The sequence below is a fragment of the Heloderma suspectum genome, chromosome 13 (assembly GCF_057233095.1).
Source record: "Heloderma suspectum isolate Gila_16-S chromosome 13, 16-S_ref, whole genome shotgun sequence".
Classification (NCBI taxonomy): domain Eukaryota; kingdom Metazoa; phylum Chordata; class Lepidosauria; order Squamata; family Helodermatidae; genus Heloderma; species Heloderma suspectum.
This window is the reverse complement of record NC_139470.1, coordinates 713,119-732,386: the sequence shown is the minus strand read 5'-3', so window position 1 is coordinate 732,386 and position 19,268 is coordinate 713,119. Positions and strand designations below refer to the sequence as shown.

General features: G+C 48.1%; 2 protein-coding genes across 2 annotated transcripts in view; one reads left to right on the top strand and one right to left on the bottom strand.

The window, feature by feature from the left end:
- LOC146335875 (uncharacterized) overlaps positions 1-18,572 on the top strand; it is a 37,928-nt gene extending 19,356 nt beyond the window's left edge. Inside the window, exon 3 of the mRNA XM_084820328.1 lies at positions 16,688-18,572. The gene's annotated coding sequence lies outside the window, so the exon portion shown is untranslated. The remainder of the gene's footprint in view (positions 1-16,687) is intronic.
- Positions 1-19,268, bottom strand: part of PITPNB (phosphatidylinositol transfer protein beta) — a 33,398-nt gene that overhangs the window by 7,935 nt on the left and 6,195 nt on the right. Inside the window, exons 6-11 of the mRNA XM_084819796.1 lie at positions 18,456-18,530; positions 17,750-17,833; positions 8,729-8,806; positions 2,219-2,329; positions 1,849-1,971; positions 1-87 (exon numbers count right to left, since the gene is read on the bottom strand). Coding sequence (XP_084675922.1) covers positions 40-87; positions 1,849-1,971; positions 2,219-2,329; positions 8,729-8,806; positions 17,750-17,833; positions 18,456-18,530 — 519 coding nt within the window. The 3' untranslated portion in view covers positions 1-39. The remainder of the gene's footprint in view (positions 88-1,848; positions 1,972-2,218; positions 2,330-8,728; positions 8,807-17,749; positions 17,834-18,455; positions 18,531-19,268) is intronic.

Below are 19,268 nucleotides of genomic sequence, written 5' to 3'. Positions count from 1 at the left end.
ACAGCTTGGCTTTTGCCTCTGACCCTACAGAGGATTCCTCTAGACGTCAGCAGCCAACGTACCTCGAACGGAACCCTTCTTACGCATCTAGATGCAAAATAAAACTGTAAGCCACCAGGCAGCTGACCAAGCAGGGGTTCGCAGGAAAGGGTTACAGCGGCAGAGAAAAGCTTCTGGTGGCCAGCACCAGATGGGCTCTTGCCCCGAGACAAAGATGCAGGACGAAGAGGGCTCCACCTGTCCTGCCTGCCCAACACTCAGCTCAAGCAAACTGCTGGGGCATCTCTTTGTCACCAAGAGAAGAAGCGAGAAAAGGAGGAACTCAAGTTGCTGGGTCTCAGTGTCTTGGTAGATTCTAGCAGCAAATGCAGATTGTGTGGCCATGAAATTGAGAAATTCACCAGGTGTTTTTAAAACTAAGAAAATGCCTCCAGGCTTTTAGCTGCCTGAAGCCAAGAGCTGTTGCCTGGAGAACTGCCTGCAACGTCTCTCTCCTGCTGGGGCCCACTTATGAAATGCACAGCAATGATCAGATGCAGGACAGTGCAGTCTACCTGGACAGCAAGAAGGTGTGATGTCAGAGGGGAGATGAAACAGAGGAATACAGCGGCTGTCAGGAAGAAATGGAAGAGCTGGCTGGAGAAATGAGATGATGCTGCCAGCAAAGCAGGGAGATCAGAAGAAGTCAGGACAAGAGAACAGACTCAAGGCAAATTCTCACAATCGGTTTGCTCTGTCTCCATGCTCAGTGGCCGTGGCACCTATTCAGGCACACCCATGCCTGTGGTCACAAGGAAACATCAGTGTGGACTCCGCTGCACGTGGATACAGCAGCAGCACAGTCTCTTGCGATCAGGGCCACTAGAAGCGGCAGAGCTGCAAGTGTCAGTGTTGTTTCTGGCTGCATCGGTGTGAGCCCAGCTCCTACCAGTATTTACCTCAATGGGGTGATCATGGCCTGTGCACCACGGCTCTAAAAAGCGAAGCACAGGAAGAGACAGACAGCATGGCATGAAAGGGCAGAAGTCAAACAGTGCAGTCTCCAGGCCAGGCCTATTGCCAGAACACAGTCCTGATTTTCAAGTCGCCTTCTGCCAGAGCAGTGAGCAAATCAGTGGCTGAACATATCAGGAACTTGGGATGGGGTGTGTGCGTGTGCAAACTAAGCAGCCCATTATCTCCAGAAGTAGCTTTCCTGCTTTGCCTCCTTCCCTGGGGTTATCATCCACTCTGCCCCAATGGGAGGTGCCCCTTGTAGTGTTAGTGAAGATAGTAGTAGTTCAGAAGCATTCAAAGCAAGCACATACATCCAGCACACGCTGCTCCATCCCAACTGAAGGGCAACATGAGTTTTAATAGGCTTCATATTTACAAAGGAAAACAGCACTGAAAACTAAACTGTACTGATGGCCAAGCTAGCTAGCAGATTTCCCACTTTAGGAGGAGTTTTAAGGAAGTGCAGGTCACTTGGAGAAACCAACAAACCTCTTTGCTAGGATGACATTGCCGCTACTGCATATTCGCAGTGAGGTGAGAGAGGGAAGGAAACAGCTGCAGATTAGCCACGGTACATTCTGGTGGAAGCAGCAGCAGACAAATCAGTCCTTGATTTGTCTGCAGGTGTAAAGGGGGCTCAACCCATGTGAAAAGCCTGTCTACAAGTTCTGCTCCCCCTTCCGTCACAGCCCCTTTGGCGTCAAGCACATGCCCCCGAGGGCAGAGCAATCTCTCCTGCTGCATTAACACTCCAAAGAAGAACAGCGCTGCATTGCCCAGCAGGCACCGGGGCAGGTCCGGGGTGGGGGTGTAGGCACGCCAAGCCAGAACCCCACGCGAGAGCATCCTTACCGCTTCCAGCTCTCTCTGTGTTTCGTCCTCCATCTGCCGGATGTCCTCCATAGTGAGGTCAATCCACCTGTCAATCCAGCAGAACAGCTGGCGATGGAAGTTGGTAAATATCCTCTTTTCTTGCTTTAGAGAGAAGAAAAGGCAGGCTGACAAAAGTGACTGTTCTGCTTCTCCTACAGCTATGAGGGCACAGACTTCTCCCTTCATAGCTTTTCCTCCCCCAGGAAGGGCAGAACAGCATGGAAGCAGGGGGTCTCTTCCCAAAACAAGGATTCCCCACATTCCAGTCATGCCCACGTGCAAGCAATTCAAGCCCTGGACGGACCCACCTCACCCTTCCAATCTTTGGCATGTGTTCCCAGCTTCTCACCTTCTGAATAAAGTTCTCTATTTTGTTCTGTAATCCCCACCACTTAAACTTGATAGTCACCAGCTTGTAAGCACACATTTTTGGACACTCTTCATCAGCTGCCAGCTCTTTCTGTTTGCAGAGAAACAAGAGAAAGGATGAAAAGGTTTCTGTCTGGCCCACATGCACTGCAACTGTAAGTTAGGCAGGGTCTAGGAACTCGGATTAGCAAGGAATCAAGGTGTAAATAGTTTTGCTTGAAGTCATCCCTGTTACAAGTTAATAGTTTTTATGTAATATTAAACATGCAAAGCAATGTAAGAATTGGGTTGAAAACCTTGAACTTCGGGTCATTTTTCAAGAGGTCAACATGCCCCTCACCCAGATGTTATCTAAGCCTTCCAATGAAGTATGTGCTTATGGGACTCACCTAGCAGCCATCATCTTCCCTATGAACTCCCTCATAGTATGCAGAACAGAGAGATGCTAGTTTTCACCCATCACCATATGTACAGTGCTGCTGTCCTTAATGAGGAGAGCTCCTAGGAAGGCAGCTGGGAGACAGGACCCTGGAGCACAGGACACAGGCCATTTCCTGCTACACAGCAAGTATCCCAGATGTGAGCTCAGCAAGAAGCCAGGACACTTCAGTGGGGACTACACAGGCTATGGCTGAAAACCATCGGACCTAGAGTGAATCTTCTGTGGGGCCCTACTTCTGACTCAAATTACCACATTCCTCCACTAGCATTCATGTGCAGAGTACACAATGTGCACCACACACAGAGGCAACTTTTGGGCATGTGGAACATTCAAGGACATAGTACGTGAAACAGTCTTTCAGCCCCTCACCCTTAAGAAGTTACCTGCACTTTACATCTCACTAGAGCTGAACGGTCACTGCTGGTCACAGCCTCTGCCTCTACAAACCCTTGGGGTCAGCTTGGCTCTACCATTTAGAAAGCACAACAGTTTAAACAGCCTTAGGATTACGCTCCTCCTAAAGTGAAACCTCTGCACCAGTACTTGGTTGCATTTCATCCAGCTTGCAGTGTTAAAATTAAAAGCTAGGGAGAGAGAGAGTTCCAGCCATCCACGGGCCCCAGCTAGCGGCTACCAATTCCAAGCTGCGAAGCCTCTGTGATTCTCCTGCTGGTAACACCAACTACTGACAGTGGATCTCCTGGCCATACAGAACTCTGTAGTTGAATAAGATGAAGGTTACAGACCTTGCCTGTAACAATTGTGCCTCCACAACAGAGCAAAGTTCTCGCCACTGCACAGCCTTCCATCTGAAAGCACCTCTGAGTGAACCTGTGCGAAAGCAGGTCTTAGGAAGGCCCTCTCACACCTGAGCAGCAGGTTGTAGCAGCTAAGAGGGAGGTACTTCACTACTCAGTAGCTACAGTCCCACTGAAGACCAGGTAATCGAAGAAGCCACCACTTCTACACAGCCAGTTTGAATCCAGGTCTCGGCTGGCTTGGGCAATTCGAGAGCACAAGTTCCTTAATGAAGAGTTAAACAGGTGGTGCCTTCATAGGGCACACCTCCAACAGGTTTGGTTTTCACCTTTAAAATAATTATAATTTGGGGAGTTCTGTGAATTTAGAGAATGGAAATTTTATTTGTGTTGGATTCTATAATTCAAGTGGCTAGTTTTGCATGACATCCAAAACAGTCAAGCCATGTTATTTACATAATGATGGCTATTGCGGTTACTTGCTAATATGGGGCCAAGGCCTCAGGGAAAGTCATGCATGCATCGCCATGTAGGGGTTTGCTGCAGTGTTTTTGAACTGTTGTGAACAACTGCTGCATTGGGGGTATAAAATTCCAGAACAAACAAAACCAAACAAGCACAAACAGACACCTTATTTCTTCCACTACAGCAACATGCCCATGCCCAAATTTGGATTTTGTTTTAAGCCACAGCACTTTTAAAGCCAGAATGAGTTTCTTACATAAAATCTCTAGTAAAAGGTGAAAGACTTATACGACCTGAAGAAAAACCAGAGTATAAAATAGTATTTGATAGCTAAAAGACAAGGAAAAGTCAGGCATGGGTTTGTTCATTCATGCACTCTTTGTAAAGCCCCCAAACATTACTGGTAGCAAACAATAAAGCCAACAATAAAGCACAGAAATCCATCACAATTGCTAACATCAGTGATACATGGACAGTTCAAGAACAGCACAACCTCCAGAATCAGAGACCATCTGCTGAAACAGAAAGCAAAAATGAGCATGCCATGAGGCTGCTGTCCAATTTGCCTCTGTTTTACAAAGAGCATAAGAGGAGCTTGCCACAACTGGATATAGGAACAGAGGGAGTTGCCTTATACCAGCCAGCCTATAGCTTTGTTTGGATGCTATGCTACAAGAATGAGCCACGCAGGCCTTCAGTTCACGTGCTCCCTCCCCTAGCTTGGTTTGCACTCCTACATGCTTGAGGCAGATTGCAGAATGGCTGGTTTCTGAATAGTGGGGAGGGTGGGCTTCTCCCGGCCAGGCCATCTTAGAGTGTAGAGCACCCAATCAGTTAACGCTGCCATGACCCTTCCGGTCTACAGATAAAAAGGGCTCAAAGCAAAACCTCCTTAGCACATATTTAACAGTAATGAGGATTTATTTAATAAATTCATTCTCCCCTTGATGCTCCTGACTTCAAAGATGGAATTAATCAGTTAAATGTTCAACAAGAAGTCAAACCAATTCACAGTGTTTCATTTGATGTTTGAATTAAGTTCATGAAACTTTATCCTATAATCGAAAGCCCCTTACTGCAATATCTTCTTTTATATTTTCTTCTTTCGCGACCATTTATGAGAAGCTGAAGCAGTGCACCCAGGGACCCGAAGCAGCCTACAGTGCATCCTTATTTGGGGGGAGGAGTCAGGAACAGAAAGGCTTCCTTCGGTCCCCTGCGGTGCATGCGGAGGACCATACAAAGCTGCGGCAGAGGCAGGGTACTGCTCGCTTGCAGCCCTTGTGCTGCCTGAGCCCAAGCTGCAGCAGCAGCACCCCTACGGTCTTACTATCGCTATGGAAATAATTGGGGGTGGACACGGCAGAAGATCTCTAGCAAGGTGAGCAGCTGATGGAACAGCAGCTGGGGTGGAGGGTGGGGAAGAAAAACAACAGGAAGCAAAAGCAGATTGTCTGGAGATCTGTCACAAAGAGAAAGCAGCCCAGAGCATCACTGGCACCTGTAGTCTTTACCATACAGCTGAGGGGAACTTCACTCACTGCACCAAGACGGCAAAACACCCAGCCCAGAAAGGCTGCAGGGACCAGGAGTGGTGGCTCACCATCTCTTTGGACACCCCAGGAGGAGCTGGCAGGTGTGGTGCTGTTTCACTCTGAGGGGCAGTTTATTTTATTTATTTATTTCATTTCTATACCGCCCAATAGCCGAAGCTCTCGGGGCGGTTCACAAAAATTAAAACCAAACAACACACAATAAAACAATTTAAAATATATAGAACATTAAAACCACAATATAACAATACAACCACAATAAAACCTAGCAGCAGTGCAAGAATTTAAAATACAGATTTAAAACAGCAAAGATAAAAATTTAGAAAGCTAAAATGCTAAAATGCCTGGGAAAATAAAAAGGTCTTCACCTGGCGCTGAAAGGAGTACAATGTAGGCGCCAGGAGAACCTCACTAGGGAGCTCATTCCAGAGCCGGGGTGCCACAGCAGAAAAAGCCCTCCTCCTAGTAGCCACCCGCCTCACTTCCTTTGGCAGGGGCTCACGGAGAAGGGCCGCTGATGATGATCTTAAGGTCCGGGCAGACACATATGGGAGGAGGCGATCCTTCAGGTAACCTGGCCCCAAGCCGTTAAGGGCTTTGAATGTTAACACCAGCACTTTGAATCGGGCCCGGAAATGGACTGGCAGCCAGTGCAGCTGGAAGAGTACTGGTGTAATATGAGCTCACAGGCCAGTCCCTGTTAACAATCTTGCTGCCCTATTTTGGACCAGCTGAAGTTTCCGGACCGTTTTCGAAGGCAGCCCCACGTAGAACGCATTGCAGTAATCCAGACGAGAAGTTATCAGAGCAGGGATAACTGTAACTAGGCTCCCTCTGTCCAGATAAGGGCGTAGTTGGTATACCAGCCTAAGCTGATAAAAAGTGCTCCGTGCCACTGAGTTCACCTGTGCCTCAAGTGACAGTTCTGGATCCAAGAGCACCCCCAAACTACGAACGTGATCCTTTAGGGGGAGTGCAACCCCCTCCAGAACAGGTTGAATATCACCTAGCCGGGCAGATGAACCACCCACTAACAGTACCTCCGTCTTGTCTGGATTGAGTTTCAGTTTATTAGCCCTCATCCAGTCCATTACCGTGCCCAGGCACTGATTCAGAACAGCCACTGCCTCACCTAGTTTTGATGAGACAGAGAGGTAGAGCTGGGTGTCATCTGCATATTGATGGCACCTCAGCCCACACCTCCGGATAACCTCCCCCAGCAGTTTCATGTAGACGTTAAACAGCATGGGGGATAAAATAGAGCCCTGTGGAACCCCATGGCACAATTGCCATAGCACAGAGCAATAATCCCCAGCACCACCTTCTGGAATCGGTCATCCCAGTAGGAGCGGAACCACTGCAGTGCAGTGCCTCCAACTCCCAGCCCAGACAACCTATCCAGAAGGATACCATGGTCAATGGTATCGAAACCCACTGTGAGGTCCAGGAGTATCAACAGGGTCGCGCTCCCCCTGTCCCTCTCCCAGCAGAGGTCGTCCCATAGGGCGACCAAGGCAGTTTCCGTTCCAAAACCAGGCCTGAAGCCCGATTGAAATGGATCTAGATAATCCATTTCATTCAACAGTGCCTGGAGCTGTCCTACAACCACCCGCTCAAGCACCTTGCCCAGGAAGGGGATGTTGGCCACTGGCCTATAATTGTTAACATCTCTGGGTCCAGGTTAGGCTTTTTCAGGAGTGGTCTAATTACCACCTCTTTAAAAGCGGCAGGCACCACTCCCTCTCTCAAGGATGAATTTACAACCTCCTGGACCCAGCCAGACATCCCCTCCTTGTTTGATTTAATAAGCCATGAAGGGCAAGGGTCAAGCACACAAGTGGTCGATCGGACTTGGCCAAGCACCTTGTCCACATCCTCAGGCCTCAGTAACTGAAACTCATCCAATAAAACTGGACTGAATGCCTCTACCAATGGAACTGCATTAATGGTGGTGTCCAATTCATGACGAATTTGAGCGACTTTATCCTCAAAGTGCCTGGCAAACTTGTCACAGCGTGCCACTGAGGGTTCCACCATCTCTCTCCCTGGCCCAGAATGTAACAGGCTGCGAACCACTTGGAAAAGCTCCGCCGGGCGACACTGAGAAGATGCAATGCTGGTGGAAAAGAACTGTCTCTTTGCCACCCTCACCGCCACAGAGTAGGCTCGATAGTGGGCTCTTACCTGTGTTCGGTCAGACTCGGCACGAGTTTTCCTCCACCTGCGTTCTAGCCGTCTCCCCTCTTGCTTCATTGCCCTCAGCTCAGGTGTATACCAAGGAGCTGGCCGGGCTCTGCTCAGAGGGAGAGGGCGCTTGGGCGCGATCGTGTCAACCGCCCGAGTCATCTCTGCATTCCACAGAGCGACCTGGGCTTCGACAGGAGCACCAGCCATACCAGCGGGAAAATCCCCCAGAGCCCTCTGGAATCCATCGGAATCCATTAATCTCTGGGGGCGGACCATTTTAATAGGTCCCCCACCCTTGCAGAGGGGAAAGGCCGCCAGGAGTCTAAACCTCAGCAGGAAGTGATCTGACCATGACAAAGGGACAGATGTTAATTCCTCCACTTTCAGATCACCGTCCTCCTGCCCAGTCGAGAAAACCAGATCAAGCGTGTGCCCTTTTATATGCATTGGGCCGATGACATGTTGGGACAGCCCCATGGTTGTCATGGCGGCCATGAAGTCCTGAGCCGCCCCGGATACAGCAGCCTCGGCATGGAAGTTGAGATCCCCCAGGACCATCATCCTGGGGGTCCTCAACACCAAGTCCGAGACCACCTCCGTCAGCTCAGGCAGGGAGTCTGATGGGCAGTGGGGTGGGCGGTACACCAACAGAATCCCTAATCTGTCCCGGGTACCCAACACAAGATACAAACACTCAAGATCTGCACTCGAATGAGCAGGAAGCCTGGAGAGGGAGATTGAATTCCTATAGACCACGGCAACCCCCCCTCCCCGACCCTCAAGTCGGTGTTGGTGCTGCACCGAGTACTCAGGAGGGCACAGCTGGGAGAGGGTGACCCCTCCCAGTTCCCCCACCCAGGTCTCAGTAATACATGCCAGGTCAGTTGAACCCCTAAAGCTGCTACAGAAATATTTCTGAACAGCTTCCTCACACTTTGTACTTTCCGTTTGCCTGCGCTGGAGAAAGAAGAGCACAGAACCTGCATTTTAACTGAAACAGCATCTTCACATCTCTCAAGAGCTGCTCAGTGTTGGCTTTTTCTGCTGATCTGTACCATCAAGGCAGAAAGGTCAGCTAGTATTACCTTCCAGTCGGTCCCCAAAGGGCCTCTCTTGGTCTTGACTGACTGGAACAGTGCCGGGTCCTCGTCAGCTTTATAGTCCTGTGAATTCAAAAACACAATGAGAAAGAAGAAATTCAAGGCAGAATCAGAGACAAAGAAACGAGAGCGCCAGGCACCTTTTCGCACCACCACAACACAAACTGTTGGAGGAGGAGGGCAGGAACCACGGAAGCTGTGCAAAGGAGAGCATAGCGAGGCTCAGCTCATTAAGCTTGGAGGTCAGAACACCTATTGGCAGGAACACAAAATATTAAACATGGGGATTTGACGCAATGCAGGCCATGTTTCTAGGAGATCCACTCTTACTCTGGCTCCTCTGAGAGTCTCCACTCCATCTCTCTCTCCTGAACACAGAAAATGCAGCAGGGGTTTATTTATTTAGACAGGGAGCTTACAATGTGAATACACACATGTATCAACATTTAAAATAGCCATAAGAAGAACCAGAAGAGTCAGATAAAAACATCCTAAATATCATTAAAGGCTTGAGTGAGGGGGATCAACTTCTCTTTAGTGCCGGAAGGACAGCAGCAGCAAGCAAACATGGCTCCCTGTTTGGATACCACTACAGAAAAGGTCCTCCTCTCTCCAGTAGCCACCTGCCTGACCTCAGAAGTACATGGAGGAACCTCAGAAAATGATCACTGTTGGGAGTTGTTTTGGCCATGCTTCAGGCCAGTCAGTAAATAGGCTTGAAAAACATGCATTTGACTGAGAGAATGGAACAATGTCCAGCATGTGCTGGGTACCTAATAGGCATTTTAAGCACCCCCATACAGTCAGAGGTCCAGGGATGAGGAGGTCTTCAAGAGGTTATCAAGAGACATTACATGGCTTTCATACACATTTTCTGTCTTTTCTACCTTCCCCCCAAACCCATGGAAACTAAAGCAAGCTACAGAAAAACAAAGTGTTTGCCCCAGCTCTGGGAGCAGCTCCTCAAGATGAGAAGATTCTGCCTTCTGTAGCAAGCCAGATGTGCCCGGCTTATTTGTTCTGCATTTGCTGCCTGAGCCAGCTCTAAATACATGCACACAAGGCTTTTACCATGTGTAAATTGGAACCTGGGCATTAAAGCCCTGCTCGCTTTTTCCCGTGCAACTGTTTATCACAACTAACATTTTCTTTTGCATCCAAAAATGGCAGCAGAGACAGAAATGGCAACCTCAACCCCGACTGAGCTGTGAGTGACTGCCTGGTAGGCCAACCTACTAGTTTCACTTACTCTGAGATTATTGGGGGGGCAGGGGAGGCGAATGCCTGAAAAACACCCCTTGGCTGGCAGTCGCAATCCACTTGCTGCCCACTGCAGACAATTTCTCAACTCATCCATGGTTGGCAAATAGGGCAGGGGCAAAGCCAGCTGCAGCCGGGGCCAATCTTTGCTCCTCAGATATTTTAGCATCTGAATTTGGTATATGGTGCTCCCCCATCCACAGACCTCAGTGAAGCAGTGAGGGAAGAAGAGACCACAAAAGCAGTTTGTTCTGCAGACACTTTGAAATGAGCTTTCTGTTTGTTAATATTACAAAATCATTCTTCAAGTTCAAATGTGGTTGGTTTTCCCCCATACATTAACTGCAGCTTTTTGTGGATGGATTTTAGCTTTCCTTGAAGCTGTGTTGGAGAAGGAGGCAGCATTGTCAAAAGCAACTGAATTATCTATGCAAAGGGAAGACCAGAAGCTTGAAGAGCAACAGCAAGATGAGGCAGAAGTGGGAAATGCTGAGGTGAAGAAAAATGGAGTAGAGGATACTCCTTGGAAAAGGGTGACAGTTAGGAGGAGAAGAACTAGATGCCACTCTGCACCAGTGGAAGCAGTGGAGCTGTGGAACCGATTCCAGGTACTTGCGGATGAGACTGGAGGACAGCCTGCTGAGGAAGAATCACAAGGGAACCTGCATGAGAGTGAGCAAGAGGCTGAAGGTCAGTCAAGCAGAGGTGATGAAACACAGGCCTACGACAAGAAGAAGAGAAGAGTGGTAGTAGTGGGAGACTCCTTGCTGCATGGGATCGAGACCCAAGTATGTCGCGAAGACCTGTGGACTCACCAGGTCTGTTGTCTCCCGGGAGGACGTATTAGAGACATGACTGAAAGGTTGCCTGCATTCATAAAGCCCGCTGACAGGTATCCTTTTCTTCTCATCCACATGGGAACGAATGATATCGCCAAGCGGAACTACGAAGAGATCATGTCAGACTTTGAAGCTTTGGGAAGGAAACTCCAGAACTTTGGGGCCCAGATAGTTTTCTCATCCATCCTTCCAGTAGTTAGAAGAGGGATAGAAAGGGAATGAAAACTACTCCGGGTGAATGACTGGCTACGAAGGTGGTGCCGACAAGAGAGATTTGGATTCTGGGACCACGGGCTATACTTCCTGGAAGATGGGCTGTTGGCAAGGGACGGGTTGCACCTCACAAAGGATGGGAAGAATGTGTTTGGCCACAGCATGAAGAACTTCATCAGGAGGGCTTTAAACTGAATCCTACGGGGAAGGGAGACGTAAAGTTGGGGGTAACAATGGACATAGGCGCATGCACTGCAACGGAGAGAACAGCTCTGATAGCGCCCAATAATAGTCTTCAGACACATGTAGGAAGAAAGCCAGACTATGAAGCACATGGTCTTCGATGTCTATATACTAATGCCCAGAGTATGGGAAACAAACAGAACAAACTTGAACTCTTAATACAGGAGGGAAATTATGGCTTGATAAGTATAACTGAGACTTGGTGGGATGACTCTCATGACTGGAATACAGCAATTGAAGGATATAACTTGTTCAAAAAGAACAGGAGGAACAGAAAGGGAGGTGGGGTTGCACTGCATGCGAAAAATACATATCTCTGCACAGAAATACAGGAGGAGGAGCTTGGTAGCCCCATCGAGAGCATCTGGGTTGAAATAAATGGAGCAAAGAACAAAAGGAACCTGGTGGTCGGAGTCTACTACCGGCCACCCAATCAAGGAGAAGACAAGGTTGAAACTTTTGAAAAGCAAATAGCCAGTGTTTTAAGGAAGCATGATGTAGTAGTAATGGGGGACTTCAATTTCCCCGATATTTGTTGGGAGACAAATTCTGCAAAACATGGCCCCTCCAGGGAATTCCTGACTTGTGTGGCGGATAACTTCCTCCTACAGAAAGTAGAGGAAGGAACTAGAGGATCGGCTATCCTTGACTTGATCCTAACCAACAGAGATGACTTAATGGATAAAGTAACAGTGACAGGAACTCTGGGGGAAAGCGACCATGTTGCACTTGATTTCTTGGTTCTACGGATAGCAAAAGCCGAGTGTAGCCAAACGCGTACCCTGGATTTTAGGAAAGCTGATTTTCATAAACTCAGAACGATGATCAGTAAGGTCCCATGGCAAGCGACGCTAACGAGAAAAGGAGTCCAAGATGGGTGGGAGTTTTTAAAAAAGGAAATTCTCAAGGCACAATCACAAACAATTCCAACAAGAAGAAAGGGCAGAAGACAACAGAAGCAGCTAATGTGGCTTCACAAAAAGCTTAGAGATGACCTGAAAACAAAAAAGGACATATATAGGAAGTGGAAGGAAGGCCAAGTAACAAAGGAAGAGTACAGGCAGGTAGCACAGGATTGCAGGGATGGTGTCAGGAAGGCTAAACCTGAGAACAAGCTGAGGTTAGCGAGGGATGCTAGAAACAACAAAAAGGCTTTCTTCAGCTACGTGCATAGTAAAAGGCAGAGGAAAGAAATGGTTGTTCAGCTGTTAAATAAGGATAGCAAAACGATAACAGATGACAAAGAAAAGGCAGAGGTGCTCAATTCCTACTTTGGCTCAGTCTTCTCCCAAAAGAGGGTCTATGACCCTCCTGGCAAAGGCGAAGTACAGGCTGAAGGGGCAGGATTGCAGCTTGAGATCGATAGGCATATGGTCACGGAACACCTAATTACTTTGAATGAGTTCAAATCTCTAGGGCCAGATGAACTGCATCCTAGAGTAACAAAGGAATTGGCAGAAGAACTCTCAGAACCGCTGTCTATTCTCTTTCAGAAATCTTGGAGGATGGGGGAAGTGCCAGATGACTGGAGGAGGGCTAACGTTGTCCCTATCTTCAAAAAGGGTAAAAAGGAGGAACCTGGGAACTCCAGACCAGGCAGTGTGACATCAATCCCTGGGAAAATTCTGGAGCAGATGATAAAGCAATCCATCTGTAAGCACCTTGAAAACAATGCAGTGATGACTCGAAGCCAACATGGATTTGTCAAAAACAAGTCCTGCCAGACAAATCTGATCTCATTTTTTGATCAAGTCACCTCCCTTGTGGACCGTGGGAATGCTCTAGACATCATATACCTCGACTTCAGAAAAGCTTTGGACAAAGTGCCCCATGATATCCTGATGAGAAAATTAGCTCAAAGTGGGCTAGATGAAACAACGATCTGGTGGATCCACAGATGGCTACAGAATAGGACTCAAGGAGTGCTTATCAATGGGACCTTCTCAAACTGGGGAGAGGTAACGAGTGGGGTACCTCAGGGCTCAGTCCTGGGCCCAGTGCTCTTCAACATTTTTATGAATGACTTGGAGGAGGAGGTGCAGGGAATGCTGATCAAATTTGCAGATAACACCAAATTGGGCGGGATAGCTAATACTTTGGAAGACAGAAACAAAATTCAAAGTGATCTGGATAGACTGGAGCGCTGGGCAGAAAACAACAGAATGACATTTAATAGGGATAAATGCCAAGTTCTGCACCTAGGAAAAAGAAACCAAATGCACAGTTACAACATTGGGGACTGAGAAGAGAAGACTGAGGGGAGATAGGATAGCGTTCTTCAAGTACTTGAAAGGTTGTCACAGAGAGGAAGGCCAGGATCTCTTCTCGATCGTCCCAGAGTACAGGACACAGAATCATGGGCTCCAGTTACAGGAAGCGAGATTCCAGCTGAACCTCAGGAAAAACTTCCTGTTAGAGCAATATGACAATGGAACCAATTACCTGGGGAGGCGGTGGGCTCTCCCACACTGGAGGCATTCAAGACGAGGCTGGACAGCTATCTGTCAGGGATGCTCTGACTTGGATTCCTGCACTGAGCAGGGGGTTGGACTTGATGGCCTTGCAGGCCCCTTTCAACCCTACTATTCTATGATTCTAATTGCAGCCTCAACCCCCAGTGTGACTAATGAGCTAATCCACTGCATCTGGACGAGTAGAGGAGGGCCAGCCCACACATGCTCCTTGCCAGACCTCATTCTCATGCCCAGATGAAGCCAGAGACCAGAGTCTAGACATGTTAACAGGGCTTCCTGCAAGGGTCCTGGTATTAGCAAACAATGCACAGCCAACTGAAAATGTGCCTGGTGTTGGAAAACATGAATAATCTCAAGACACACTCCCCTTGTGCAGAATCCTTTTCTTCAAAAAATCTGCACCAAGAAAAGACAGAATTATGTGCCGACATTATGCAAATGACACACATTTACATGCATGTTACTCTTCTGTATACTTTACACTGCTTACACTAGCTGGAGGGGGTGGGGAGCAGAGGCGAGCCAGAGCCTCACTGGAGTTCTGCTTAGTATTCTGTGTCCAGACACTCCGTCAGGCCCTGCTGCTCTCTGCGATCATGATGCAGGACTGCAAAGTACATGTTTACTATTTAACAGAAGCTTCTAGATCCCTCACTTTTATGCTGCATTTGGAGAAGCGGCGGTCATCTTTTGTTAACATGTTTATCAGTTATGCTGTTTATCGATCTGTATTGTGCAGAACTTTATTGACAGTAAGCCACTTTTAGGGCTGCTTTTGTGGCAGAAAACGGCACATAACTGCATCTATCAAATAAAAATAAAGCCCCCGAGTGAGATAATTAAACTACCCCTTAGAGCCACCTGGCCAGTTTTATTTAGAGGCCAATCTCATTAATCCAAATGGAACTTCCTTCCACGTTTACACTGCAGTGGCTAACCCTGGAGCAAAAATGGAAGTGGGATACCTCACATGGGCCCCTTGGTCGGGGGGGGGGGAGAAAAGGGGAAGCCAGCCCCACCACCCATGTCACAGGTAGGAAGGTGAGTCAGTCACCTGCCCTTTGACCCTACTTGCTAGAAGATGACAGCTGGATCTGCTGCTACAGCACTTCCACAAATCCCTGGGAAGCCGGCACCACCCAGAAGGGTTTGTCATCACAGCTCTTTGCCTCTTCTCTAGCATGGAGGAGCTACCATGCCCCCCACCTTTTCACAAAAAAAGACCATGTAGCAGCTTCAGCAGGTCCCAGCAATACTCCCAAGTTCAGGAGGAAGGCTTGCTCCTCCAAGGCGTTGTATTTAACGTGCAAAGCCCTGCTCCATGTTGCTAGAGACTGCCAGTGAACTTGAGTGTGCTTTCCGCAGCAGCCGCTGCCTAATACATGCATGCTCATGACCCGTTTCAAGAATGGCATTAAAGAGCACTGGAACCAGAGTCAGCGGCAGCTCCGTGTCGAGCCAGACGTGCCTCCAGTAAGATCGCCGCTTCTCACTTCCCTTAACCTAATTTCATGTATTAAAACTAAATTAGCGGGAATGTTAACACAAGAGAGAGAATGCATACTCAAACAATTAATTCAATAAGCGTCCAACGCTGAGGGAGGGAAATGTCGGGAGAAGTTGGTGGGGGAACACCAGCAGCAGACAGTTTGAGAACGGCCAGAATTCCAGCCCCTTTGGCTAAGGGGCTCACAGGAGCCACCGAAAGCCCCAAGACCACAAGAAAAGCAGTCTTGTAGAAGGCAAGATGCTCCCAGCTCTTCATTTGCTAACTATCTGTGTTACTGCTGAAAAGGAGCTTTGGAAAGACAGGCGGCACTTCCATGCCCCAGTGCCCCACGGCCTTCAGCATGTCGCACATAGACTGGGGGTTTCTGTTGCTGCCTTTCTCCCTCTGCAAGGCACGTTGCCCCAGGAAGGAGACTGCTGAAGCTTGCAGCCTCTGACTTTGCGGCATCCCCTCCCCAGGCCAAGGACCTTGGCCCCTCCACTGCACAGCAATTCACAGTGCTCATTCGAGAGAGAACAAGGCTGGTATGTGTTACAGAGACCGGGTGGATGATCCGGAAAGGGGGGTCAGGAGGGCAGCATCCTTCCTGGAGCAAGGACCTGGCAGGAGCTACCAAGAAGATATTGTGAAAGGGGATTGAATGCAATCCTACGCATGTTTACTCAGAGTTAAGTCCCACTGTGTTCAGTGAGGTTTAGTGTGTTTAGGACTGCAGCCCTACATTTGTGACTCAGTCCAAGACAGCCAACACAGAGAGGATGCAAGGGACTGACCCACCATTGCTCGACCCAAACCCTGTGGGCTGTGACCTGCCCAGGACCGACGGCCATAGAGACCATGCGATAAAGCCAGCCTGGGCAGAAGGTGGAGCAAAGAAGGCAACCTGCATCCTGTCAATGCAGAAAAAAGGCTACAAATCTGATTTCAATTTCTGTGTTTTCACTCCACTCAGTTCTTTCAAATCACTTCCAAAAGTGTAGCCCTTTCTGCAGTTAATTGTGTGTCTCCTTCTGCTTACACTTTAAAGATTCCTCCTCTCCTGGGAAGTGACTTTTGTATACAAATCACGTAAAACTGCTTAGACAAAACTCTGGAGATGATTAGAAGGGGTCAGGTTTAAATTTATACCTTAAGAAAGCAGCAGATGTCAGCTGAACCGTTTGTATACATTTGGAAAGGCACAGGGCTGGCATCTGAGTTTCATTAGGCCCTTCAAGAGCATGCCGAGTTTGGAGCAGGGATGTTTATTGATTAGAGTTTTGAAACAAAAGAAACCGCCATGCTAAGACTGTTTGGCCAAGGCTCACTCAAAGTGAAGGCCAAAAGCTTGGCATAACATGAGCACAGGCAGCTGGGGAGCTGAACACTTTTGCTTCATTCACAAGGTTATCTGCTTACTTTTCAGCCAAGCCTGCGATGTCAAGAAATACGTACTACAGCCCAAATGAGAGAGGATGGCAAGAACTTTCTCAACTACAAAAAACATTCAAGGAAAAAAATCAACAGGAAGGGCCTTTTCTGCCAAGAGATTGCCTTTCCAAACCAATACAGGAACTTGAAAGGCAAAATATGACAAGTGTTGCAAAACATCCCATGAACTGAACAAAAAAAAAAAAAAGGCGGGGGGGGGGGGCGGAACAGCCTCAAAAGTCTGCCCTCAGTTAGGATTGATTAAAGGGGGAAGAAGCCCAGCCAAGAAAGCTCTGGCCACTGGGATCTGAAGCCACAACCCTCCTCCCTGCATTCCACTACATGGGAACCACCACCTCTTCTTCCAAGGCCAGAGTTATGCAAGCACTGCATACGAGCAGAATGGCACACAAGTGACGCCCAGCCTTCCAATTACCAAGCAGTAACGGGATGCAGGGAAAAGTGCCTCACCGTTATTTCTCAGGGCACTTTTGTAAGCAGCTCCAAGAACAACTTCCTGAGAGTCCCAAACAAGTCACTTGTGATTGTGTTAAATGCAAAACAGAATGGAGAACTAGTTTTAAGGTGCTAGGTTCTGCTCAATAGAGATGGTTCAAAATACAGATACCAGAGAGCCACATTTTGTTCTTAGGATCATTTGGGAAATTCTCCAGTAGAAGCGAGATCATGCCTCCCATTGCCCTCAACTTTTCCTGCTTAGCCACGAGGCCAAAGCAACCCGAAAAACCTCAGCAACACCAGTGTGGGAAGAAGCATCAAGCCAGCAACTGCAAAAACGAAGAGCAGCATGAGGCCGCTTTGGATACACCGCTAGTGACAAACTAGGCAGATAGTGCAGGCTAGACGGGTACAAAAATGGCTAAGCACTTCAACTGCTGCATCTGTTGAAAATAAGTTTTTAAATTACCCTCATTTGAAATAATACTTTTTTACAGACATGTGCAATTAATGCAGTAGGAAGCATTTATCCACATATAGTCATATTATTATCCAGTCAGATAGTGCAAACCACACAGCCAGAGGGAGGTCAACTTACTCCTGGCTCCACTTGGTTTCTGTCTGCGATGTCAATGTGGACAACTTCCACATTCTTCCAATTATTTGGATCCAAGTCATGCACCTGCAGCAAGGAGAGGAGACTGTGTTGGCCTTGGCAGCAAATGTCTAATATTTTCCCCTTTGTCCAGACCAAACCTTATAAAAAAAACCCCCACCCTGCTTCCAAAGCATGCCTTAAAAGAGAGGAAAGCACACTCTATTTAACTTTGGGCAAATGGGACACGACGGCTAATGGAGCATCTGAGCCCACACGCAAACCAGCGCAAGAGAAATTTCAGCATGTGACATTTTTAAGCAGAACATTTGAGTCTTGCTTTAAAGGGACTCATGTCAGTTAACTGAACATTTAACAATTTTTTAATTCACCCAGGCATTTTAAAACTGAGTTTTTCAACTCTGACTTGCGCTTTTGCCTGCTGGTTATTTTGTATATATTTATGACTGTTTTAGGTGTTTCCATTTTTTGTAAACCACCTTGAAATCATTGATTAAAGGCAATGTATAAATACTTCAAATAAACAAACATTGGCTGGAGCCAGAGGGGGGAAAACAATTCCAGCACTGAGGAATGCAGAGAAACATTTGCTTTGTGCTGAATTCCTTGTGTCTCCCCCCTGCCCCCAATGCCTGAAACGATCAAGCACAAACCAGATGATAGCAAATTCTGACTCCCCAACTCTTACGTTGTCTGACGTCCCCAAGTCTGGCTTATGCCAAGTCTCAATCTTGATGAAGAAGTCGTCTTTCATATATTCATTCTATTGGAAGTAAAAGATAGACAAGCAAGGCAAGTGGCTCATTTGTATATCCTCTTCTAGTCTTGCACAATGCCTCCATCTGGCCTTGCGAGACCGACATGGAGGGGGCAGAGAGGAATGACAACCTCTCGAGGCACAGGAAGGGGTCCTTAGAAGGGAAGTGTGTGCAAGGAAAAATATTAGCAGGGGGTGCCTAGCTCTTCCTACTTCCTGCCAATTCATTCCTGCAAATGCCCCCATTATTTTTAAGAGCAGAGAGGGGGTGGGGGGCGGAGCACCGTACCTGGCCTGTCCCTGAGCCTCCCTTTCACACGGCCCTGTGGGGCTCGGACCAGAGCGAGGACAAGCCAAGGCAACATGAAGCCTCATTGTGAGCCACTCTCTCCACAGTGGCTCAGCCAGCGCACAGGCAGGTGTCACTGGCTGGCACCACACAGGAGGTCACGCCCTCACCCTCCACTCACCAGCCACTAACGTAGGTGAGGTTCCTTCACCAGCCGGCTCTGGAAGGCTGGGAAGCATCTGTCCCAGGACCCTGACTGTGACTGCCGTAGGCATGTCAAGGTTACAACTAGGAGGACAACTCAAGTGACCTTTAATATGGTAGCAACGCCCACATATGCAAGTTCCATAAAGCACCCAATGTTTGACGGTAAATGCTCGAGCTTAGATATCTTGCAAACACCTAGACACAGCATGCAAACCGCCAATGTGGTATGTGGGTAAGAGTCTGACATA